The following is a 25,779-nucleotide window of genomic DNA, read 5'->3' as shown; positions in this document are numbered from 1 at the left end:
ATATCTTAAAGTAATTTTATAACTATATTACAATCTTAATTGGTTTCCTTTGTAATCCTACTTTTTTCACTTTACGCATTTTTAAGACATCATTCTGAGACCAAGTCCATAGGCTTTATCAGATCGCAAAAGGGGAACCTGACACAAGAAAGTTCAGAATTCGTGCATCTGGCCTCTGACCAGGATTCCCCAGCACCCATCCCTGCAAGTTCCCTGTGCCTCAGCTCCCCTCTCTACACTGGGTTTTCTTTCTCCTCCAATTAGAAACTGCCAAGGCAGGATGAAAGATGCAAGGATCTGATTCAGGGAAAGGCCTGTGAGAGAGGAAGTGAGCCAGAGCAGAGAGACCTCTGAAGGAGAGAGGGAAGGAGGGAAGTTTGGGAGGAAGCATCCTAGATCACTTATGCAGTAGAGGAGTTCGGTGATGCTATGGGGGAGTTCTCGAGTCAACATCAGCTGTCAGAGGAGCCCCTTATCTCCCAGAAATAGGCCTGCCTTAGAATCTCTGCTGGGTTTGGTCACTGGCTGGGAGCCGCCCAGTGGAAAGCTGGCCTTAGCGTAGGAAATGATGGATTTCAGGGGGAAGCAGCTGAGATCCTTCGGTCAGTGTTCATGCCTTATAGTTGGAGGTCTATGAGGAGCGTTCTCCTGGCCTTTCAGTTACCCATCCAGAAAAAGAACATCCAGAAAAATGTAAAATGGAGGTGATAAAATTCCCTATCTTAAGGGTTATTGTGAGAATTAATGGAACTTTACAGAGCAGTGTTTGCAGCGGGCCCGGGACATGGCCAGCTCTCCAGAATTGGTAGCCATTGCCATGGCTATTTTAAGTATGAACTGTTATCATTCTCTTTCTCAGATAGAAGAGCTCCTAGAGGCTGAAAATGGCAGTCCCTTTCCAAGCTGGGGCAGCTGGGAGAGGTGTGGACCACTTCCCCACGTCCCCCTTGCCTTCCCCTGAGGCAGGGGTCTTCCCCTAGCTACTGACAGTTCCTGTGTCTGCTGACTCACAGCCAACTTCCTCTCGTACAAACAGGAAAGCACAGCCGGCCAGCGGGTGCCCCCTCCCAACCCCCAACACCACACACAGCTAAAGGCCAGCCCAGCTCAGAGGGGGAAGTGCCTCTGGCTCTGGGGACAGGCTCCAAGGCTAGAGTTCCCAGCATGATTAGGAGAAGGGAGAGGAGTCATTTCTCCTCAGGTACTCCACTCCCTGAACAAAAAATTGCAGTAGGTTGGGAAGAAGAGGCTTCACCGAAGGATGAGAAGGCTGCTTGCTGGGTCGCCGCTCTGCAGAGTACCAGCCTTATCCTCGGAAAGGCAGCCCCATATTGTGGTTTGAGACCTGAGCTGTTGCCCAGCTGATCTTCATCCCCTGGAGGAAATCTGGGCCAGGCCCTAGGGGAGGGAGTAGTAGTCAGGACTCCTCTGCTGGGCTTCTGCACCTTTCCCCCAGGTCTGACCACTGGACTCCTGAAGGGTCCCCAGTTTGGAAGACTGTGGCTCATCCTTGACTTCTGGATGCCAGCTTCTGTTCCCCACATTAACTGGGTACCAGAGTCTAGTCACGTGGGAGAGGTGCCCTGGGAGCTCAGGACCCTACCCTTCTCCCTCCCCTTTTGGCTGGAAGGGAGGGAACAGCCAGAAGAATGCAAAGCTGACCCCCGAAGCGCTCTCTCTCAGGTTCTACCCCTGTCCCCATCTCCTCTGGTCTCTGCCTCTTTGTCCCTCTAAAGCTGTCTCGGCTTCCAACCCTGTTCCGGTCCTCCCCCCTTTCTTGGCCCCTAAAGAGGCAGAGCTGGCCAAGCCCCGAGATAAGCGCAGCGGTTGGGTAAGGAGCCCAAACCATTTGAAGGCCGTCGCTTGCACAAGGAGTGGCCGGGGCCCCGCGGAGGGAACCGGCGGGCGGGGCGGGGCTGGGCCCCGTCGGGGGAGGGCAGAGGGGAGGCGGGGCCGGCGCAGCGGACCCGGAGCCTCGGACAGCGCGGCGGGCACCGGGGAGCGGACGGCGGCCGCGTACTGAGGTGAGGACCCCCGCGCCCCGGGGCCCCCGGCCTCCCAGACTCCTCCCCGTCATCTCTTGGAGGGCCTTCGCGGGATCCCCGGCCCGCTCCGCCTCGGCGGCCCTCCCCTCTCCCCCTCCTCGCCGCGACCCGCCCCTCCCTCCGGTTGCCGGCCTCTGCCCCCTCCCTCCTTGCCCCCTCCCTTGTCGCAGCCCGTGCTGCCCGGAGCTGCCCGGCCCGCCCCCCGCGCTCCTGCCCCGCGCACCTCCTAGTTCCCAGTCCCGTGCCCTCGGGTCGGGCCTGAGTCACCGGGAAACTGGGCTCTGAGTCAGGGCCTAGCTTGGGGAGGGGGCCCGGCCGCAGAGAGGCAGAGAGAAGCCAGAACTGATGCTGGGGAGAGGAGGCGGCCTGTTCAGGACCCCGCAGGAGAAAAACGGAGAGAGCCGTTGAGGCAGAGAGACAGAAACCTAGAGTCAGAGATGACCAGAGACACACATACAACCGAAGATCTGGTTAAAATTGGAGACTGCGGCAAGGAGAGGCTCAATGACAGAGAGCAGAACAAGAAGAGGGACAACGATTTAGAGGAAGAAATGGAGATGGAGTGGGGTAGTGACAGGGGCAGAGTAGAGATAAAACTCAGGGAAACAGAATCCAAGATAACTCTAGGTAATAGACCAGGATCAGGGTCAGGCTGGATTCAGAGACCTGAGTCCAAAGATGTGGGCAGGGCAAAGGAAGGCTCAGAAAAGGAAGGCTTGAAGAAAGCAGAGGTAGGGGGATGTCATTTCACATGGCGGAATCCATATAGGGTGGATGCTCCTGTGTGCGAACAAGTGTGTGAACAGGCTGCAGGTGGTGGGGAGTGGAGACCCTGCAGTACCCCTGGCCTCTGGTCCCTCATCTCTCTGGCCTGGTTCTCCATCTCATCCTCACTCCACAAGTAGCCTCTGCCCAGAGCTAGGACTTCACATGCTGGTACTGCTTAGGGCTCTCTGGGCAGCTTGACCGAGGCAGGCAGGATGTGGGGGCGGCCAGGGCTGGAGGGACAGGAAGGAAGTCTGAGCAGAGACAATAGGTGGAAGAGGAGGAGGAACTGGGAATGACCAGGATTAAGATGGCCCGAGCCTGTACCTCAGCTCTGGAAACCAGTGGGAGTGGGATCTGCAGCTCCCCTCTCCTCTTGTGCCACAGCTGCCCCTGTCCCCACTTTATGCCACAGTGAATCAGGCCACATCATGGGCCCCCTCCTCCCTACCACCCCCCTCTACCCTGCCCCTGCGGGGTCTGGGGAGTGTGCAATAATGCAGAGGCAGAGCTTTAACCCAGATCCAGGGTGGGTGGGAGGGCGGGGGCCAACAGTACCACTGACTTGCCTAGGGCACTCCACGTCCCCTCTCTGGGCCTTATTTTCCTCATCTGCAAATAAAGGAGTTCTCCTCTAATGAGAAAGCCCTGTCTGACATTGTGGGATGGCTCTGCCTCCAGATCACAGGCCTCTGGTCATTTTTCTTTGGAGGAAGACTGGAGGCTGGTATCCCCTGTCCAGGCCTCCGACTTTGGGACAGGGAGGGGGAATCTCAGCCTGAGCCCTCCCTTCACCCTGCCCCTCCCCCCAGCAATGGCCTGAGCCCCCATGGCTGCCCCTCAGGACCTGGACATCGCTGTGTGGCTGGCCACGGTGCACCTGGAGCAGTATGCAGACGCGTTCCGGCAGCATGGCCTGGCTACAGCGGGTGCAGCCCAGGGCCTGGGCCCCGAGGAGCTGAGGCAGTTGGGCATCAGCGCCACAGGGCACCGGAAACGCATTCTGCGCCTGCTGCAGGCTGGCACTGCAGAGGTCTCCCTGGATCCCCGATTGGATAGTGCCATGGAGCCATCACCCAGCCCAGCTCCCCAAGCCCAGCCCACCAAGCCTGTGCCTAAGCCCAGGACAGTATTTGGTGGGCTCAGTGGCTCCACCACCACCCAGAGGCCTGGATTGAGTCCAGCCCTCTGGAGACCAGAAGCATCCAAGAACCCAGAGTCCAGCCCCAGGTCCTCTCCTGTCCCCACCTCCTCCTCGGAGCAGCCTTCAGCCTTAAATACTATGGAGATGATGCCCAATGCCATCTACTTCGGTCTGGACTTAAGAGGCGGGGCACAGCCAGCTCAGGACATGTGAGTGGGGTTGGCTCCCTGGAGAGCCAGTGCTGGGTGGGAGCAGGGAGGAGTTGGGCATAAGGGCTTGTCCTGCCTTCTCTCTCCCTTAATGACCACTAGACCTTTCCCCTAGGGCCCCAGACAGCTCCCAGACTGCTGCCCCCACCCCTGCTCTCAGGCCCACAACGGGCACAGGTAGGTGGGTTTTCATGGGTTGGGGGAAGAGGCACAGTGCCCTTCAGGACCTCAGACACTCCCACCTGATCTCCTCTTCCCTGTCTCCCCCATTTCTCTCCCTGCCAGTGCACATCATGGACCCTGGTTGCCTGTACTACGGTGTCCAGCCTGTGGGGGTCTCAGGGGCCCCCGATAGAAGAGAAGTCAGAGGTGTCTGTCAGGACAGGGCTGAACACAGGTGAGTGTCCACAGGGTGATGATGGCAGGAAGAGGGGAAGCTTGAGGAGCAGCTGAGCTGATGGCGGCCATGTACATCATTATTTATCAAATGTATATTGAGTGTCCCCTGTGTGCCGGCAGGGTTCTCAAGATACAGGATGACTATGACAGACCCAGCCCCCCTCTTCAGGCAGCTTGTGACTCAGTGGGGCAGACAGGAAATAAAACAGGTGGACAAACAAATGAATATCTAATTTAAAATAGGGAGAAGTCCTTTTTGTTCTTTCATTTAAGGATCTTTATTGAACACCTACTGCATGCCAGGGATTGTTGTAGATACTTGGGATAGATCAGAAATCCCTGCCCTTGTTGGGAGATAGTCAATTAACAGTAGCTATAATACCTAAGTTCTGCCGTATGTCAAAATGTGGTAAGTGATGTGGGAAAAAAACCGAGCAGGGTAAGAGGGCTGGGATGGAGTGGTGGGGGTTGGGGAGGGGTGTGGACTGCAGTTTTCCCATTAAGAGTTGCCAGAGTGGTAAGCAGATGACATTCAAGCCAAAACTTTAAGGGGATGAGGGAGTTACTGCTCTTCTAGGAGAACAGTGTTACAAGCAGGAAGAGTGGCCAGAATAGAGGCTTCAAGGAGGCCATGTGCCCAGGGGGATCCGGTAGCCTTGACAAGGCTGGACTGGCAGCAGCAGAATGGGCCAGGATGGAAGGAGTGGGAAGGGATGCCTATCAGAGAGATGGAAGGGGCCAGATCCCGTAGGCCCTTGTCAGAACTTTCGATTTTACTCTAAGTGAAATGGGAAGCCAGCCATTGGAAGGGTTTTGACTTTCATTTTAAATATCCCTCTGGTTGCTGTGTTGGGAATGGTCTGTAGGAGGCAAAAGCAGAAGCAGAGTGACCAGTGGGGAGGTTCTTATAGTGATCTAGGTGAGACGGTTCAGGCTAGGGTGATGGGAGTAGAGGTGGTGGGAAGTGGTTGAATTTTGGTTATATTTTGAAGGCAAACTGTCCTAGTACCTTGGGGTATGAGAGAAAAGAGTGGTCAAGAATGACTTTAGAGGTTTCAGTTTAAGCTTGCACTGTCCGGTGTGGTAGTCTGTAACCACATGTGACTGCTGAACACATGAGATGTGGCTAGTCTGGTGTGAGATGCATTGTAACTACAAAACAACCACATTTCAAAGGCTTAGTTTGACGGTGGTGTTCTGAACAACTGAAAGTTCCTGGAGTTGCCATGGTTTGAGATGGGGAAGACTCTGCATAAAGCAGGGGCACGTGGGAGTAGATTAGATTATAGACCATGGAATTTCCAAGTCTGGAGTTCATGGGAGAGATCTGAGGTGGAGATCTGAATTTGTGAGTTGTCAGCATTTAGATGCTCACATGGAGCTGTGAGTGAGTGTCCATAGAGCAGAGGACCACGATCAAAGTCCTGGCACACTCCAGTATCAGGGGGTTTGGGAGAAGAGGAAGAATCAGCAAAACAGGCTGAAAAGAAATGGTTAGTGAAGTAGAAGAAGATCAGGAGAATGTGATGGCCCAGGAGCCAAGTGAAGACTGTGTAAGGAGGAGGAAGGGGTCAGCTCTGTCAAACGCTGCTGAGAGGTTGGGTAAGATGAGGACTGGGAATTGGCCTTTTGGAATTGGCACATGGAGGTCACATAGGACCTTGACAAATGGTGGGGGTGAAAGCTGGGTCAGAGTGGACTCAAGAGAGAACAGGAGGAGAGGAGCTAGAAAAGTGAAGGCAATTATTTTTGAGCAGTTTTTCTGCAAAGAAGAGCAGAGAATCGGAGTGATTATTGATAGTGGGAGAGGAGTCAAAAAAAGGGGTTTTTAGGGGAGAGGGTATAGCTCAGTGGTAGAGCACATACTTAGCATGTATGAGGTCCTGGGTTCAATCCCCAGTACCTCCATTAAGGAAAAAAAAAAAGAAGAGGTTTTTTATGGCATGGAATACTCCATGTTTATAGGGGACTAGGGCTGATCTGGTAGAGAGGGAAAATTAGCTGATACAGGGAGAGAAAGGGGAGAAAGCCTGGACCCATGTTCTTGTGTAGGTGCGAGGACTAGGATTAAGTGCCCAAAGGATGGACTGGCTTTAGACCGGGCTACTCATTATAGTAGCAGGAGGAAGGCAGTGTGTGTGTGAAATTGGGCAGATGAGGCGCTGGGAGTCTGTGGGGTTTCCCATCTGATTGCTTCAATTTTTCAGTGAGGTAGGGAACAAATATGGTAAAGTAGTGGTTCCTCAACCTTAACTGCACTGCAGCCTGGGGAACTTTTAAAATGACAGATGCCTGGGCCCCGTCCCCAGAGATTAAGTATTTGGTATAGGGCCCATATACCAGTATTTTTAGAGTTCCCAAGTGGTTTTGTGCAGCGGAGATAGGAACCACTTGAAAGTGACAGAGGATAGCAGAGGACCTTCTAAGAAAATAGACCAGAAGGATCAGAAAAAACAGCCCAGGGAAGCATGCTCTAGGCAGAGGAAACAGCATGTGCAAAGGCCCTGAACTAGAGGAGAGAATGTAGTTGAACTATAGTAAGCAAGGTGAGGGTGATACAAGATGAGGTCAGGGGAGTAGCCATGGGTCTCATGGTACAAGGGCTTGCAGCCCCTGGTAAGGAATTTGGATTTATCTTAAGTGCAAATGGGAAGTTATTGCAGAGTTTCATGCAGGAGAGTGAAATGACCCTATTTGCATTCTTAAAAGAGCACTCTGGTGTCGGTGGGAGAATGGCTGTTCAGTGGGCGAGAAAGAGTAGAAGCAGGTGACCAGTTAGGCAATTCACATCACCTCGGTGAGAACCAGTGGGAGCTTGGTTCAGGGAGAGAAACGCAAGAACTTTTTGGAGAGAGAGGCAGTAAGACTTACTAATGAGATACGAGCAGCGGTGGCAGGAAGCTGTCTACACAGCCCTCCCCCAACTTTTCCACCAGGTAATCCTAATGGCAGAGAAGAGGGACTGAAATTTTTTGAATGAAGAACCCAAGTGTTTGGGGAAGAAGCTCCATGCTAATCTTTTGGGTTCCCAACCTCCCTGTTCCTCTGCTTAATTTTTATTAAAAAAAATTTTTTTTTGTTTGTGGGGGAGGCGGAAGCTAATTAGGTTTATTTATTTATTTTTAATGGAGGTACTGGGGATTAAACCCAGGACCTCGTGCATGCTAAGCATGTGTTCTACCACTGAGTCATACGTTCCCCCCTGCTCCATTCTCATTTAAAAAGCAGATCCAGTACCTGCCAGGCATTCTGCTAGTTATTGTGGTGAAGATGGCCAGGGAACTGAGTCTAATGTGTGTCCCTCTCTGTCTTGTCCCCCACAAGGCTCAGCAGGCAGGATCTGGAGGCACGGGAGGATGCTGGCTATGCCAGCCTTGAGCTGCCCGGGGATTCCAGCCTCTCGCTGCCCACTCTGGACACAGAGACCAATGATGACCTCATTTCACCCTATGCCAGCTTCTCCTCCACGGCCGACCGCCCAACACCCCTGCTCAGTGGCTGGCTAGACAAGCTCTCTCCTCAGGGGTGGGGCTGCTCAGAAGGGAAGGGAGGCAGGGCGGGAGGCTGGGTGGTGGTGGTGGAGGTCAGGTCCCAAGTGCTCCCAGATCCTAGGAGCCCCTGGGATGCAGCCTTTACCACTTACTAAGTTCAGCCCCTCCCTTCCCCAGAAACTACGTCTTCCAGAGGCGCTTTGTACAGTTCAATGGGAGGAGTCTGATGTACTTTGGCAGTGATAAGGTGGGTCTAGGAGATGCTACGTGGGACCTGGGGAGAGGGAGAGGGAGAGGGAGGGCTGAGAGTGGCTCGGGATTGGAAGGCCAATCCCCCCATGGTGGGGAGGCAGTCATCACATGACTGATGAGTCTAAAGGAGCTAGGTTAGCAGCTGCACCCCACTGCTTGTGGAATGAGTGCTGATCTCATTAAAAGTTGGTACTGGCCCCTGGGGTCAGCACACATGGCTAAGTTCCTGTTCTCATGGGTCAATGGGCTGTCCCTCTAGGACCCCTTCCCCAAGGGTGTGATCCCTTTGACCGCCATCGAGATGACTCGCAGCAGCAAGGACAACAAGTTCCAGGTCATCACCGGCCAGAGGGTGTTCGTATTCCGCACAGAGAGCGAGGGTGAGGGCCAGGGCTCCCCGGGTCAGGGCAGGGCTGGGGAGGCCGGGTGAGCACACAGCCCACTGACTTGCTTCCTCATCCCCGACCAGCTCAGCGGGACACGTGGTGCTCCACTCTGCAATCCTGCCTGAAGGAGCAGCGCCTCCTGGGCCATCCTCGGCCCCCGCAGCCGCCCCGACCCCTCCGCACAGGCATGCTGGAGCTGCGTGGGCATAAGGCCAAGGTGTTTGCTGCCTTGAGCCCTGGAGAGCTGGCACTGTACAAGAGTGAGCAGGTAAGGAGGGCCGGGCCGGAGCCGAGGGGCCCGACCTAGCCCATTCTGGCCTCACTGTGCCTGCCCTGACCCTGTCAGGCCTTCTCTCTGGGCATCGGGATCTGCTTCATTGAGCTGCAAGGCTGCAGTGTCCGGGAGACCAAGAGTCGCAGCTTCGACCTGCTCACGCCCCATCGCTGCTTCAGGTGGGGCCCAGACTGGCAGGAGGCAATGCTGGGGGCAAGACTTTTGAGGGAGACCCTAGGGGTGCAAAGGACTGGAGCCTCTTCTGTAGGTTATCAGTGCATATGCACTGAAAGGAGTCTGGTAAATGGGATCAAGGATGTCAGGAGGGTCCGGGCTGGCCCAGGTATGGCCTGTGGTGGCTCCTGCAGGGGTGTGGGGCAGATGGGGGGTTGTCCATGCCCACGGACTGGCTGTCCACCCCTCAGCTTCACAGCCGAGTCTGGGGGGGCTCGGCAGAGCTGGGCGGCCGCTCTGCAGGAAGCAGTAACCGAGACCCTGTCTGACTACGAGGTGGCTGAGAAGATCTGGTCCAATCGGGCAAACCGGCACTGTGCGGACTGTGGGGCCTCCCGCCCAGACTGGGCCGCTGTCAACCTGGGGGTGGTCATCTGCAAGCAGTGTGCAGGTGAGGGCCAGAGCCTTTAGCTGAAATGGGGAGGAGGAGGGGATTTGGGGCCAGAGGGCTCAGGATACCGATGCCACGTGCCTCTCCCACCCTAACAGGTCAACATCGGGCCCTGGGTTCTGGGATCTCCAAGGTGCAGAGCCTGAAGCTGGACACAAGTGTCTGGAGTAATGAGATAGTGCAGGTGAGGAGTCTGAAGAGGGAGAAGTGGCTGGGGGAGGGGATGGAAGGAGAGCATGCAAAAAAGTCCTTGGGTCCAGCTGGAGGACAGGATTGGAATGTCTGGGGACTCTTGAGTTCTTGTCACTTGCCTCTGCCCCTTGTCTTCCTGCAGTTTTTCATCGTCCTGGGAAATGATCGTGCCAACCGCTTCTGGGCAGGGGCACTACCCCCAGGTGAGGGGCTGCATCCAGATACCACCCCTGGCCCTCGGGGAGAGTTCATCTCCCGGAAATACCGGCTAGGTCTCTTCCGGAAGCCCCACCCTCAGTATCCAGATCACAGCCAGCTTCTCCAGGTAGTGGGGGAAAGTTAGGGCTGAAGGGGAGGGGGGAAAGCAATCTCCTAGTTGAGATGCCTAAACTTGGAGTGGGTGCTGTTTTTGGTGGCAAGAGGACAGTCCCCAGGGCTCCGGGGCTGCGTCTTGGGCTAACAGAGACCCTTTTCTCCCTGCAGGCACTGTGTGCAGCTGTAGCTGGACCCAGTCTGCTGAAGAACATGACCCAGCTCCTGTGTGTGGAGGCCTCTGAGGGCGAGGAGCCCTGGTCCCCCTCAGCCCTCAATGGTAGCTTCCCTGGTCTCCTGCCCCCAGGTAATCCCCACAAATGCCTCCTTTTTCTCTCTGCAAGAATTCTAAGCTGCAGCCAGTGCGTCAGTTTTTCTGAGGGGCCCCAATTACTCCTCACCCAGCACATCACAGTGGCCCAGCCTGGGCAGTTTCCCAGCCCTCCAGATCCTCCAGGGCCTATTTCCTGATGTTTTGAAATGACCAGCAGTGACCACTGTCTGGAGTGGATCTGGATGTTAGAGGTGGTAGTGCTGGCCTACCCCTGACAGGGTCAACCTGTAGACCAGATCTCTCCTCCCCAGGGGCAGTCTGATCCTAGAAATGACCATCTCAAAGAGGCTTGTCCCCAGTAGTCAGGGGCCAAGACACTTACAGAATGGTCCATGCTCTGAGGCCTCCACCCAGAGCTGACTTGTTGTTGCCTGGCTGGTGGGGGACAGGCACTGGACAAGGGCTGGCTTAGGAGCCTCACCACTCCCTGCCACCCTCTTTTCTAATCGGGGTAGTGAGGCATCCAGCCCCACTGGGCTCTACTTGGCCATGCTGCCAATGGAGTTGGGTCCCACTGCTTCTTTGATTCAATCCCTTCCCCAAGGTAGACAATCCACTCCATGGCACTGGCCTGATCTGACCACTTCTCCTTACAGACTCCTCCCTTGGTGTGTACAACGAGGTGGTGGTGCCTGCCACTTACAGCAGCTTTCTGTACTGTGGTCCCGTCAGCAACAAAGCTGGACCCCCACCCCCTCGCAGGGGCCGAGATGGTAAGAAGGGAGCCAAGGGATGGGAGGAGATAGGCAGAAATCAGGATACACTTGAGTGTTCCACAGAGAGCCATGGAGGAGAGGACTGGGATGGGAAAGGGGCAATGCCCTGGAGTGGGCTGGGTGCTGGGGTTCAGAGAGGGACGATGCCAGGCGGCAGCACTGGGTGATAGTTGAGAGGCTGTGCTTTGAAGTCAGGCTGTTGAGGTCCAATCCCAGCCCTGCTACTTTCTACCCACATGGCTTGGGCAAGCTATTCAAACTCTGAGCCTCAGTTTCCCCATCTGTAACACAGGAGTGAATATAATACCTACCTCATAGGGTCACTGTGAAGATTACTTGAGATCACACAAAGGCAAAAAGCTTGTCATAGAATAAGAATCTGGTAAATGGGGATTTGGACAAAGGGTGATGGGGACAGAGGCCTGCTGCCTGCTGACCACCAGTTTCCCTCTTAGCTCCCCCCCGACTGTGGTGCGTGCTGGGTGCAGCTCTGGAAATGTTTGTGTCAGAAAGCAGCCCTGAACCTCTCAGCCTCATCCAGCCCCAGGATGTTGTATGTTTGGGTGTGAGCCCCCCACCCACTGACCCAAGTGACCTGGACAGGTAACAACACCCCCCCTACATGCTCCCTGAATTTCCCTTTTCCCTTCCTGATCCCGAGCCTGCCAGCCCCCTCACTCACCCTCATTCTCCTCCCTGACCTCTCTTGTCTCAAGGTTTCCCTTTTCCTTTGAGCTTATCCTCACTGGGGGAAGGATCCAGCACTTTGGCACAGATGGAGCTGACAGCCTGGAGGCCTGGACCAGTGCCGTGGGCAAGGTGAGATAGCCAAGACCCCTTCCTAACAGCTCATGGTTTCCCTGTCTCCACCTGCCCCCACCCCATCCTCTCCTTTTCCTAGAGCCACTCCTACCCCTTCCACTAACAGCTAAGATCGACCAAGCAATTATTCTGTCAGGCCCTGTGTTAAACGCCACCCACTCAATATCTTATTTAATTTTCACAACCCTCAGAGGTAAGGATTAATATTTTACACCTAAAGAAACTGAGTCTCAGAAGTAATGAAGTCACTTGGTCAAGGTCACAGAGCTAGGAGGCAACAGAGCCCAGGACCAAAATCAGGCTTCTGTCTCCAAGCTCATGAGCCAAACTTCGCTGTGCTGGGCCTCTTCCCACAGAGAGACTCCCTCTGACTCCTGCTGCCGTTCCCCAACTCCCAGTTCTCCAAGTCCGGAGGCAAAGCTGCCTTCATCTATCCCAGCTTCTCCACTCCCAGGCCAGCCAGTCTCTCTCCATCCTGCACTCTCCCCCTTGAATGGAAAGTTCAGGCTCTAGAGTCAGATCTTTGAGTCCTCCAGCTGAGTGGATAGAGTGGGTGTAAAAAGGCCCAACTGCTAGGGTTGAGGATTAAGTGACACACAAGTCTCCCCTCCCCACCCCACCCCCCCCGCCTGGCACACAGCAAGCCCTCCATCTGTGGGTGTTGACGTAGTCATGGCAACAATAATGACCATTGCTCCCATCCTTAAATTGCTTTTCCTTCAACCCTGCTCCACCTTCAGCTCACCACCCCGGTGCCCTCCTGACAACTTCTTAGAAAGTCGTGTGCTCTGGCTTAACCCCTTGCGACTGCCCTCCTCCGCCATACTCTTCTGAGATGCTACCTTGCAGGTGGCCGGTGACTTCCCCTTGCTGAAGTCCAAGGGCCTTCTCCTGACCTCAGCAGGTCATCTCTGCACCTGACACTTCTCTTAGGAAATGTGCCACTGCTCTGGCTTCTGACCCCACTCAAGTCCTCATACCAAGCTGTCCCCATATCCTTTAAGGGCTCTGTCGTGGCCCTCATAGCTGGGTCCAAGTCTCCTCTTACTACCTACTTTCCAAAAATCTCTCCCATCCTTTAAGGCAGAGTGACGCCAAGTGTGGTCTGCAGACACTTCCCGATCCTGGCCCAAGGATAGGCTAAGTACAGAGCTTGAGAGTTAGCGTTTAGAATACTTCATAACAATTGGATGGAGTGGTTTTATGTGTGGAATCTAATTATAAAAATTGGGGATTTATATTTTGTATGTCTTTTTTCATTTTACTCTTCTAGTAATTAGTTCTATTGTTTTTTTTTTATTCAAAGTATTGGTTAGTGACAGATTGGTAATTTTTAAAAAGACTTCCTGTTCCTTCAGCCACAGGTAGATTGAGAAGCACTGCTTTGAGGTCCATCTGAAATGGTCCTTTCTCCACAAAGCCTCTCCCCGGCACCTCAGGGGTGGGACTTCCCAGGGCATCATGACTCTTCAGTTATAGCACGTGGCTACTCATTCTGTCTTATCCCCACATCCCAGTTAAGGGCATAAGACTGCCTGCCACACAGGGGTCTTCTCTGTGCTGGCTGAAGCAAATCAAATTGAATTGCATTTCTCTCCTGTCTTTCTCTATCCATCTCCTATCTCCTTTCCTGGTCTTTCCTTCCCTCTCTCCCATCCCTTTTCATTCCTCTTTCTCTTTTGCTTTCTCTCTCTCTCATTTTCTGCCTTTCCATGTCCCTCTTACTCTTACTTCTTTCCCCCACCCCTTGTCTCTTTTTCCATCCTCCTCTCTCCCTATGTCCTCCTCCCGCCTCACAGTGGTTCTCCCCACTGAGCTGTCACCAACTGTTGGGCCCTGGGCTGCTGCGGCTGGGTCGCCTGTGGCTGCGGTCCCCCTCCCATACTGCCCTAGCCCCTGGCCTCTGGCTGTCTGGGTTTGGACTTCTTCGTGGAGACCACCTCTTCCTGTGTCCAGCATCAGGCCCTGGTCCCCCAGCCCCTGAGGACTTGGTGCATCTGCGGCGGCTACAGGAGATCAGTGAGCAGGGGTGGGGACAGGGATGAAGGGTGGCTGTGGGGGCAGGGTGGGAAGTGGACTTTCATCTATTTGGGGGTCCCTATGAGAAACAGCAGAACATAGTGGATTCAGGCACAAGTTCTGGAATCAAATTGCCCAGATTTAGACCCCACGCCTCTATCACATCCTAGCTGTGTGACCTTGAACAAGTTACTTAACCTGTCTGTGCCTTAGTTTCCTCACCTTCACATTAGGCACAATAATAGGGTTGTAATGAATTTCAAGTAAGGCAATGTATATAAAACACTTATCACAGAACCTGTCAGGAGGCATCTTATAAGTGTTCAATAAATGTGATTGGTATAAATGTTACTGTTACTATCATTATTTGGAGTCCTTGCTAGTTGGGGACTGGGAACTCTCATTTCATCCTAAAAGAGGAACAGTGTAGGATCTCAAGGTTTTGGAGACAAGAAACCTGAGCTCCAGCTCCACTTTACCATTTTACAGCAAATAATCTGAGGCAAGTTACTTAACCTCTCTGAACTTTAAGGTGTCACCTGTAAAATGGGGATAATGGTATATAACTTGGGACTTAGTGCAGCATTGCTTGTAAGGCTCCTAGCATGGAACCTGCATACCTTAAATACTTGGGAAACATTAGTCACTATGATGAAGATGACAATGATGATAACACCTGATGATTCTCCTCCCAGGTGTTGTCTCAGCAGCTGACACCCCAGAAAAGAAAGAACATTTGGTTCTGGTGGAGACAGGAAGGTATGTCTTGTCCCTACACCTGACTCTGGGCCCCTCTTTCTAGAACACAGCCCACCCTCTCCACCCTGCTGGACCACTGCCTACTTCCTCAAAGTCACTTCCTTAGTTCAGGGACCCTGTCTGAGTTGGGTGTTGCTGCCCCCTGCTGGTGGCTCTGGGAAGTCTGGGCTGCTCAGAGGACTCCCCTGGAGCTGGCTGTGACTCGGGTCTCTTCGGTTTCAGGACCCTCTATCTGCAGGCAGAGGGCCGGCTGGATTTCGCAGCGTGGAACGCGTCCATTGAAGGGGCAGCTGGCGGGGGAGGCACAGGGTTGCAGGAACAGCAGATGAGCCGAGGTGACATCCCCATCATCGTGGATGCCTGCATCAGTTTTGTCACTCAGCATGGTGAGTGGATACCGGCTGATACTGAGCCAGTGGGGGATGAGGAACATGGGCATGGCAGGGGTGTGTGTATGTGACTTGCCTTCAAAAGCTGTGCCTCCAGAGACTGCAGCCTGATAGCAACAGCTGTATGACCCTTGGCAAGCTGCCCTTCTGAGCCTCAGTTCCCACATCTTTAAAATGGAGCTACTAACAGTCTCATTTTCCAGGATAGTTGCGATAGTGAGATAACTTAGCGTGGGACCTGGCAGGTAGTGTGTTCCAAAGCAGCTATTACTGGGGCGTGGGCATGGAAGGAGTGTGGCACTGAACTGTGACTGGAGATGCAGAACCATGGAGAACAAAGAGGAGGCAGCTACAAGGCAAGAGCCAAGCTGTGCAGCAAAATCCTTGAGGGTCCGAGCAGAATTATTCTGTGTGGGAGGTTTTCTGGCCACAAAGGATCAGCCACACAAGTGGTTCCCAGAATTCTTTGTGAATTTTTGGCCTCTGCTTTATTCTCTTTCCCAAGTAAGGACCTAGTTGAATCTTTTCCCCCAGCAAACACTCTTTAGAAGACTGGATTCTTGAGAAGAAAAATTCACAGAAAAAGGAGGACAGTAAAGGGGAAAAAAAGGCACATCCATGCATCTACAAATAGTTATACTTACAACATGGACAACGGATAGTCAGTGGCTAATGACATTCTCCACGCCTTGGCAATGGCCTCATACCCTGACTTCCCCCCCACTCACTAGACCCCTGTCCCCTTCCCAGCCTTCCTCGTGTTCATAGGAGGATGGAAGTCAGGGGCCCTGTGAAAAAGCCTCGGAGAGAGTGTGGGTGTTCGTACCTGCTCCTCCACAGCCCCTGCACCGCCACTCTTCATTCAACAGATACTTAGTGAGCTGCTTTCAGTGCCAGACACAGGGGATACGGCAGTGAATGAGGAAGGCTCTATGAAGCTCAGAGACTGACGGGAGAGATGGGTAATAATTAAGAAAACCAATACAGCCAGTTCTCGTTATTTGAGGTCGTTATATTCTACGAAGTCACTGAAAACACTGGATCAGTGAATGCTGGACCAGTGGAAACACAAGGTCAGGTTCCTGGAAAAGTCTGGCATTTTCATCCACTGATCAACATGTAACCTTGTTTTATGTGTGTTTCTGTTTAAAGATGCTTTATTAAATACATATGGTTGATTTGTTCACTTTGAACTCACAGCCAGTAATACTCTAACTCAGCCCTGAGCCAGGCTTATCTGACACCAATGTATTTTCTCCACAAGGCGCATCACAGCCTTCCTGCGCTTCAGCACTTGGGGGCCATTTTAAACAGGGAAATCACCAAAAAAAGAAACAAAGCACAAGAATGAAAAAAAAATTGTGGCTTTAAGCATACCATGAAAATGACACTTATTTACCATACCAGACCTTAGCTGGGATCATGTCCATCAGGCAACTCAAAATTTTCTCCACTCTGCACGTGTTCACAAATGACTACAGAGGACCACAAGTATTGATTTGGGGGTTCCAAATAAATTTTAGCAAACAGGTAATTTGTAAATACAGAACCCGTGAATAACAAGGACTGAGTGTAATGTGATTTCAGACAGTGCTATTTAAAGAGAAAAGTGAGGTGATAGAGAGTGATGGGGCTGCTGTGTGTGATAGGGTGGTTAGGGAAGGACCTTCTGAAGATGAGGGCTGGAGTAGGGACCTGAGAAGCAAGACCGTGGAGGCTGGTTTCTAACTCTCTGACCCTCCTACCCACAACAGCCACGTACCACCTAGTGGGTCATGGATGGGGTGCTGGGTGGGTGGTGGTGGGTCTTTGGGCAGTGAGCGAGATGCTTTGTGCTCAGGGCTCCGGCTGGAGGGCGTGTACCGGAAAGGGGGTGCCCGTGCCCGCAGCCTGCGGCTCCTGGCTGAATTCCGGCGAGATGCCAGGTCAGTGAAGCTCCGACCAGGGGAGCACTTTGTGGAGGATGTCACCGACACGCTCAAACGCTTCTTCCGGGAGCTTGATGACCCCGTGACCTCTGCACGCTTACTGCCTCGCTGGAGGGAGGCTGCAGGTACTCCCAAGATCCCTAGGAACTCCTCACGGGCAACCAAGACCCAGTCAGGAACTCTACCCTCCCCTCACAGAATCCCGGAGGCTCCCTTGTGAGATTGGGTAGTTCCCCTCCCCAGAACTCCTCCCACTGAAAGATCTCCCTCAGCTCAGGGCAGAGTGGGGAGGGAGCAGTGACACATCCATCTTGGGTTTGTGTCTCTAAAAATCCCTCCACTGTCCCTTCCCTGATCCTGTCTGAGCCTCGCCCATTACATCCACAGAGCTGCCCCAGAAGAATCAGCGCCTGGAGAAATACAAAGAAGTGATTGGCTGCCTGCCACGGGTCAACCGCCGCACATTGGCCACCCTCATTGGGCATCTCTATCGGTCAGTCCAGCCAGACCCCCTGCAGACTCCCTCACTGACCCTTTGTCACCTGTGTCCCTCCCCCTTGCTCACATTCACTCATGCATCACACAGACAGTTGTTAAGTGACGATGTCACAGCATAAAGTTTCATAGTGTAGACTTTGGGGTCAGATAGATCTAAGCTTAAATCTGGTTCCACTATTCTAGTGTGTGCCTTTGGGTAAGTTATTTGCTCTCTCTGAGCCTCGGTTTCCTCATTTGTAAAAGGAAGCAGTAGCACCACCTCCTAGGTTATAGAAAAGTTAAATGAGATAATCCTTGTAAACTTCTTACTGTAACAGCTGGCATGTACATAGTAAGTGTTCAGAAATGGTGAGCCATCAGTATTATTTTGTTTTATTATTGTATTATTTTTGTTTTATTATTCCATGCCAGGCAAAGGACTAGATGTTGGATACACAGGGAAGAATAAGATGCAGATCTACCTTTACCAGTCTATCGGGGAGACAGTTTTAAATGATTTAGGCTGAAACCCAGCTGTGCTGTACTGATTACACTATATCACAGGGACTGGACAACTATGCCTGTGGGCCATATCCAGCCTATTACTTATTTTTGTAAAGTTGTGTACATAAAATGTAAAGCCATGCCCATTCACTTATATGTTTTTCATGGTTCCTTTCACACTACGACAGCAGAGTTGAGCTGTGACAGACTGTATAGCCTGAAAGCCTAAAATATTTACTATCTGTCCCCTTACACAAAAAATTTTCTGACTCCTGTGTATAAGTTTGTCTCTCCCCTAGACTGGGAGCACGTTGAGGATTGTGTCTAACTCACTGCCGTATCCCAAGTGCTTCACCCAGGGCCTGGCATCCAGTAAGGTCTTAGTAACGTTTTCTGAATGAATGGATAGGTCAATGAATGAGTGAGCAGAAGCTTGCATCCCTCATGACCCTCACACCCCTCTGCAGGGTACAGAAGTGTGCAGCTCTGAACCAGATGTGCACGCGGAACCTGGCCCTGCTCTTTGCACCCAGCGTGTTCCAGACGGACGGGCGCGGGGAGCACGAGGTGCGGGTGCTGCAGGAACTCATCGACGGCTACATCTCTGTCTTTGATGTAAGCTTTCCTGACATTTGACCTCCAGTCCATCTTCCTGAACTCTGGATCATGCTTACCCCAACAAGTGCCCAGCCTAGCCCTCTGAAGGCCTCAGGAAACACTTCCCAGAGCCCTGGGCCCCAATCTCCTGAAACCTTCTCCTAACGCCCTTGCCCCATTGGTTCTTAGCTCTTCTGGCCTCTAACCCCCTCCTATAGGCACTCTGGTCTTACATACCTCTCCCTGCTTCCCTCCTTTCCCAGCACCCACCCCACCCCATGCACACACTCCCTTTTGGCTCTTCTGCAGATTGACCCTGATCAGGTAGCCCAGATCGACTTGGAGGTCAGTCTTATCACCACCTGGAAGGATGTGCAGGTAACTTGCCCTGACCCTAGACTCCTGAGTGGGCCAGGAGGGGACATCAAGATAGGAAGCTGACCTTCTGCTCCTGGACACTGGCCCTCAGCTCTCTGGGACACAGGAAACCCAAAGAGAGGAGCGCTTTAGGAAGGGGGTTTGGTTTAGGATTTGCTCCATATATTCCACCATGAGGATTCCTCATTATACAGTGGTTGCAGGCACACTTCAGTTCCACGTGTAAGCGATTCAAGGAAGAGTTAGCTAAGTTAGACCAAGAGGTGAGAATAGTAATAAATACAGTAGCCAACAGCTGAGGGCTTATTATATTCCAAGTACCTGTAATCTCACTTTAGCATCACACAACTCCATGAGGTCGGTAGTCTGATGTCTTCAAATAAAGAAACTGAGGTTTGGAGGCTTCCTTATTCAAGGTCATACTGTAGCGAGTGGCAGAGTTGGAACTCATACAGTTTGACTCCAAACCTATCTTCCCAAGCACTACTGCGCTGCCTTGGGAACCTCCGTACATAGTCCCGCCATGCCTGGAGATTTTTTTCTCTTTTAAAGGCCTGAACAATGTTGAGGGTGAGGGTTGGAAGGAGAGTTCTGTTGGGGAAGCGCTCATGAGGCAGCCTGGGGAGTCCTCTGACCTTGATTCTTTGCACCCTTTGTGTCCTCCTGTTTTCTCTACACCTCCCCTCAGCTGTCCCAGGCTGGAGACCTCATCATGGAGGTTTTCATTGAACAGCAGCTCCCAGATAACTGTGTCACCCTGAAGGTCAGTCCTGAGGGGACCGGAGGGGAGGTGAGAAGACAAAGGTGGGCAGGGGCATCGGCCAGACTGGCATAGGTCATCCGCTCTTGCCCTGACCCCAGGTGTCCCCGACACTGACTGCCGAGGAGCTGACTAACCAGGTACTGGAGATTCGGGGGACAGCAGCTGGGACGGACTTGTGGGTGACATTTGAGATTCGAGAGCATGGGGAGCTTGGTGAGTATGACCGCGCACGTGTGCGTGTGTGTGTGGTGTGGAGTGAAAGTCAGCAAGACTTCGGACTTACCAAATACAATGGACACTGTCCTCATGCATGTGAGGGGTCATTCTACGTGGCTGGTCACTCCCTCTTTCTCAATACTCTCTGATCTCTTGGCTTTCGTGGACCTCACGAACCCTTGGGTTCCCTTCCACCTCAAAGGAGGCTTCTCTTTCGCCTCTGCCCAGACTCCAAATGTTGGAGAGACCCAGGGCTCAATCCTCGACTCTTCCTTCCTCTGTCTACGTTTCTCCTTGGATGAGCTGGTCCACTCCCATGGCTCTAAATGCAATTAATAAACTCACCTCCACATTTTTCTCTCTCCTCCAAGCTCCAGATTCACGTATCCAGCTGCCTACCTGACACTTCCACTGGTCCATCTCATAGCATCTCAAATTTAAAACGTCTAAGATTAGGGGGGAGGGTATAGCTCAAGCGGTGAGTACATGCTTAGCATGCAAGAGGTCATGGGTTCAATCCCCAGTACCTCTTCAAAAAGTAAACAAATTTAATTATCTGCTCCTACTGAAATAAAGTAAATAATACAATAATAATAATTAAATAAAGTAATTAAATAATACAATAATAAATAAAATATTTTAAAAAATAAATAAAACGTCTAAGATCAAACTCAGTTTCCAGCCCCTTCCCGTAACAAAAAGCTGGAGCCATTTCCTAGTTTCCCCTAACTCAGTCAGTGCACCACCATTCACCCAGACACTTGGGTGTCTGGGTCTCATCCCTTTCCTTCATCTTCATACCCAACACAGCCAACTAGTGCTCCAGTCTATCTGAATCTTTCCCTTCTCTCCATCTCCACCATTACCACCACTCTAGTTGAAGTCACCGTTATCTTTCTGTTCCCCCATATCAACCACTAAAATGTACAGCCCCAGAAAGGGAGTTGCTGGCCAGTGTTCCATTCTTGCCTCTTGGCAATCCATTTTTCCACCCAGGAGTCACTGAAGCACTTCAAGCATAAATCAGATCATGCCATTCCCATGGTTTAAACTTTCCAATAGCTTCCCATTGAACTTAAAACTCAAATTCCTTATTATGGCCCACAAGTCCCTGAATGTCTGGCTCTTGCTTATTTCTCAGACTTCATCTCATGTACCTTACTGTCTTCACTCAAGCCACACTGGCTGTTTAGTTCCTCAAGCACATCTTTCCTAACTCAGGGCCTTTGTTGTTGCATTTGTCACGCCTGAAGTCTTCCCCTGCCCCCTAGTCCCCCAATTTCAGCATGGCTGCTTCTTCCTAATCCTTCAGGCCTCTGATTCATCTTCAAATGTCTCCTCTGAAGGGCCTTGCCTAATCACCCTATTTAAGTAGCTGCCCTGTTACTCTCTCTCAGCTTCTTATTTCTTCTTTCAAAATCATGGTTTGTCTGTAATTACCTCGTTTACTTACCTGTTTTACTCTGCCCCCTCACGAAGCTGTGGGCTTCATAAAGGCAGGGTGTGTGTTTCAGGCTCAATGCTATATCTCTGGGGCAGCCAGTGCCTGGCATAGTCAGTGTTAAATGAATGTCTATGGCTGGATGGTGGGATGGACGAATCAATAACTGGTGGGTGAGGAGTGGGGGCTCCAGGCTGGGGATGACTATCTGGTTGATGATACTCACGCCGACTTTGCCCCCTTAGAGCGGCCACTGCACCCCAAGGAAAGGGTCCTAGAGCAAGCCCTACAATGGTGCCAGCTCCCAGAGCCCTGCTCAGCCTCCTTACTCTTGAGAAAAGTCTCTCTGGCCCAGGCCGGCTGCCTCTTCACAGGTGAGCCTCCTTCTTCAGCCCAGCACCCCCCAGGCCTCTCCCCGGGACCCTCCACCTAGCACTGCCCATCTGTGTCCAGGCCTCCGGCGTGAGAGCCCGCGGGTGGGGCTGTTGCGGTGTAGGGAGGAGCCGCCCCGCTTGCTGGGAAACCGCTTCCAGGAGAGGTTCTTTCTGCTGCGTGGCCGCTGCCTGCTGCTGCTCAAGGAGAAGAAGGTGGGCGGGGCGAGGGCGGGGTCAAGGGAGGGGGGAGCGCCGGGTGGCTGCGTGGGAGGAGCCAGGACTGCACCGACCCTCTCACGCCACAGCCCACGTTCTCATCAATCTCATTGCTCCCCAGCTCTTTGTCCTCTGTGACCCTTTGACCTCACACAACCCCAGTCCTTCTGTGGCTTCTTGACCTCCTTAACCGTGATCCTTCTTTCTCACCTCTCAACCTCACTAACTGCCTTCATGTTCTCAGAGCTCTAAACCAGAACGGGAGTGGCCTTTGGAAGGTGCCAAGGTCTACTTGGGAATCCGGAAGAAGTTCAAGCCTCCCACCCCGTGAGTTTTCTTCCCCAGTCCACACTCCTAGACCCTTCCTGCCGTCACCCCTCTGCCTTTCTGATCCACCCATCACTGTTGTCTGCCTCCCAGGTGGGGCTTCACGCTGATCCTGGAGAAGATGCACCTGTGAGTATCTCCTGCCTGGTTTCTCCTCTGGCCCAGCTGGGTTCCCTGTCTTCTACCTCCTCGCTTTTTCTATCCTCCATCCCTCTAGTTGTGACCCCCTCCTCTCCTGATTCCCCTCTGATCACCCCCAGCCACCTGTCCTGCACTGACGAGGATGAGATGTGGGACTGGACCACCAGCATCCTCAAGGCCCAGGTGAGGGAAGAAGAGAGCTGAGGGCAAAGTCTGTGGGCCCACCTCTACCCCTCAGTACCTCCCATGCCCACCCGCACCAATCCCTCACCCTCTCTCCAGCACGATGACCAGCAGCCAGTGGTATTACGACGCCGTTCCTCCTCTGACCTTGCCCATCAGAAGTTTGGCACCATGCCTTTGCTGCCCATCCGTGGGGATGACAGTGGGGCCACCCTACTTTCTGCTAACCAGACCCTGGTGAGGTCCCCCTGGCCTGCTCTGACCCCCTCCAGATCCCTGCCCATGCCCTGGCCACAGCGCAGGAGGGAGTGTCATGCCTGCCAGCCTGGTGCCCCCCTCTGCCTTCTCTGTGCCCCCACGCTCCACCCTTACCTCTTGTTGCCAGGCCTTACTGTGTCTGTGTCTCTTTGTCTCTCCCTCCCTGCACCCCCACCCTACCTGTGCCCAGAGGCGACTTCACAACCGGAGGACCCTGTCCATGTTCTTTGTGAGTACTGTGCCTGTCCCAGCTGTGTGCCTGTCAACTCTGTGTCCCTCTGTGCCACCTGAGCCATTGTGCTCTCTGCATTTGTCCTGACGCAGGCCTTCAGTGAGTGTGTGTGCATGGACCAGAAGGAATGAGGAAAACAAGGGATAGTAGGATGTGGTGAGGAAAGGGGGAAGTGGCCACAGGATCTGAGAAATAGAAAGGAAGTGGTTAAGTGAATGCATTTTAGAGGCAGACTGACCTGGGTTCAAGCCCCAGCTCTGCCATTTACTTACTGTATGATCTTGGGCAACTTACTTCACCCCTCTGTACCTCAGCTCACTCACCTGCAGTGCAACCATCATTCAGAGTTGTTTTTGACATCATATATGCAAAGTATTTTGCAGCATCTGGTCAAGAGGAAGAGCTCAAAATATGTTAGCGATTAATAATCTAGTAACTCTAACTCTGTGCCTGCCTCCGGCTACCCCATTCCCATCCAGCCAATGAAGTCATCCCAGGAGTCTGTGGAGGAGCAAGAGGAACTAGAGGAGCCTGTGTATGAGGAGCCAGTGTACGAGGAAGTGGGGGCCTTCCCCGAGTTGACTGAGGACACTTCCACCTCCTTTTCCACCACCAGGGAGCAGACAGCCAAGCCAGAGACCCCCCTCACCAACCAGAGGTCCTTTGATCAACCCCTTCTGACCAAGGCAGGCCCCCTGGGCTGGGAGGAGAGACCGCCTGAGCCCCCTCCAGGCCCCCCTTCAAAGAACCTCCAGGCACGTGGGTCTCTGGAGGAACAGCTGCTTCAGGAGCTCAGCAACCTCATTCTGAGGAAGGGAGAGACCACCGTAGGCCTGGGCAGCCCCTCTCAGCCCTCCAGCCCCCAACCTTTGAGCCCCAGCAGCCTTCCAACACAGACGCCCAGCTTCCCCACCCAAGCTCCCTGTGCTTCCAGTCCACCCCGCAGCCAGCCCCTCACATGACTCTGGGACCAAGAGTCCGAGGGGGTAGGTAACCAAAGACCCAAGCTCTCTCCATGGCAGACACTGCTGGGAGCATCCTCTGCCCTGGCTGGAAAGACTCTAGAATCCAGTGTGGGGCTGTGGAAGGACTGACGGCTCCGGAGGCTGTGTCCTGCTCAAAGACAGCCAGGTCATGGCGTCTTTCTGGGCCTCTGCTGACTTATCTGTACCATGAAGTAACCGAACAAGGAGAGACGTGAACATCAAACTGTTTCTAGCACTGTAAGCCCCACATAGTTTCCCACAATAAGGGCAACTCCTGCTTTATACATTTGATATGTAGGGGTTCTGAGAGAGATTTGGGGTTTAAAAAGAATGGTTTGACTGCATTAATGAACGATTTGGAAGCCAGATATCTGAATGATCTCCAAGTTTATCCTACCCCACCTTCAACATTCAGGGACTACAGTGAAGCCCCCGAGTGAGGAGATTAAAGGGGGTTGGGAACTGGGGCAAAGAGGAGCCAAAAAAGATGGGTCACTGTTAATAAACTTTGGGACCAAAAGCTCGCCATTCTTCTTATTCATTCATTTAATCAATCATTCAACAATTATATACTGGACACCTAACTGGTGACAAGTATTGGAGATATAGTGTTGAACAAAAGAGATGAGGTCCTTGCTACAATGGAGTTTCCATTGTAGAGGAGGAACAGAAATTACACAAAATCAGTGCTGTGAAGAAACAAAACCAAAGTGACGTGCTTGTAGAGGGGGAAGGCCTCTGTGAAGAGATGAAATGTAAGGGTAAGAAGCCAAGCAGGTGGAGGGCTGGGAGAAGGAACACTACAGAAGGAAAGGGAAAGCAGTAGGCATGAAGGCATTGGGAAGAGACTTGGCCTTTTAGGGGAAGAGCAGGGAGGCTGGAGTGGCTGGAGCACAGTGAGCAGGGAGCAGGAGAAGAGTTGGGCTGAAGGGGGAAAGATCGGCAGGGGCCCCATGATGCACAGCCTTGTGTGCCGTGATTTTATACTGAAGCATTGAGCTTTAAGGAAGAGAGTGATGAGATCTTATTTCCTTTTTTTAAAAAAGGTCGATCACTCTGGCTGTTTTGTGCACCATGGGTTATACAGGGAAGACTGGAAGCAAGGAGACCAGATATCAGACGAGGAGACTGATAAAGGGGGCTTGGGTCAGGCTGATGGTTCTGGAAGTTGAGAGAAGATGATCAGTAGGAGATCTTTTTTAGAAGTAGGACCTATAGGACCTGTTGATGGATGGAATGTGGGGGCAGGAGGAAGGGCACACTGGCTCTGGGTTTCTGACTTTCTTACCTGGATAGAGTGGTGTCATTTAGTATATTACCTGGGGGAGGTGACTGGGGAAGGATCAGACTGAAGGAGCCATTTTAGAAGTTTGAGGTACAGGGGGAAGGGAAAAAGCTCAGTAGTAGGTCTTGGGTTCAATCCCCAGTACCTCCATTTAAAACAAAACAAAAAAAAATAGTTTGAGGTACTTACTTAGATAAGTGTAGTTGTCAGTGAGCTGTTGGAAATGTGAATCTAGAATTTGGCGCCACAGATAACTGCTTCTTCCAAGTCAGGGATGTGGTGAGGAGATGTGGGCCACAGATGGGTGAGGAGGAAGAGGAAAGGGTGTGCGTATCCTCAG

At 52.6% G+C, this 25,779-nt stretch overlaps 1 protein-coding gene across 6 annotated transcripts; it reads left to right on the top strand.

The window, feature by feature from the left end:
* The first annotated feature begins 1,868 nt into the window (after positions 1-1,868).
* ARAP3 (ArfGAP with RhoGAP domain, ankyrin repeat and PH domain 3) lies at positions 1,869-24,677 on the top strand. Of its 6 annotated transcripts, XM_074360838.1 has the most exons (33): positions 1,869-2,024; positions 3,623-4,163; positions 4,279-4,340; positions 4,449-4,560; positions 7,887-8,087; positions 8,231-8,300; positions 8,565-8,685; positions 8,775-8,959; positions 9,038-9,144; positions 9,391-9,590; positions 9,689-9,774; positions 9,925-10,107; positions 10,266-10,401; positions 11,025-11,141; positions 11,600-11,747; positions 11,861-11,963; positions 13,766-13,985; positions 14,681-14,744; positions 14,967-15,130; positions 16,974-17,186; positions 17,449-17,554; positions 18,510-18,657; positions 18,949-19,017; positions 19,706-19,780; positions 19,879-19,993; positions 21,683-21,811; positions 21,891-22,024; positions 22,272-22,354; positions 22,448-22,483; positions 22,615-22,678; positions 22,778-22,915; positions 23,127-23,165; positions 23,648-24,677. In XM_074360838.1, the coding sequence occupies exons 2-33, from the start codon at positions 3,640-3,642 to the stop codon at positions 24,128-24,130; spliced, it is 4,635 nt and encodes a 1,544-aa protein (XP_074216939.1). In that variant the 5' UTR covers positions 1,869-2,024; positions 3,623-3,639; the 3' UTR covers positions 24,131-24,677. The 6 variants fall into 6 exon arrangements, with proteins under 6 accessions (XP_074216939.1, XP_074216940.1, XP_074216937.1 ...); XM_074360839.1 differs by lacking the exon at positions 23,127-23,165; XM_074360836.1 differs by having other exon boundaries at positions 9,038-9,590.
* The last annotated feature ends 1,102 nt before the right edge of the window (positions 24,678-25,779 follow it).

This window comes from Camelus bactrianus, chromosome 3 (genome assembly GCF_048773025.1).
Source record: "Camelus bactrianus isolate YW-2024 breed Bactrian camel chromosome 3, ASM4877302v1, whole genome shotgun sequence".
Lineage (NCBI taxonomy): Eukaryota > Metazoa > Chordata > Mammalia > Artiodactyla > Camelidae > Camelus > Camelus bactrianus.
Note: the sequence above shows the minus strand (reverse complement) of the source record. Positions and strands in the feature narration are given on the sequence as shown.

Bases quoted from the DNA above. Each gene is read 5' to 3' on its own strand.
- ARAP3 (XM_074360836.1), top strand. From the start codon at position 3,640: ATGGCTGCCCCTCAGGACCTGGACATCGCTGTGTGGCTGGCCACGGTG. The intron at 10,402-11,024 runs GTAATCCCCACA...TTCTCCTTACAG, and splicing joins CCCTGGTCTCCTGCCCCCAG to ACTCCTCCCTTGGTGTGTAC. The intron at 23,166-23,647 runs GTGAGTACTGTG...ATTCCCATCCAG, and splicing joins GGACCCTGTCCATGTTCTTT to CCAATGAAGTCATCCCAGGA.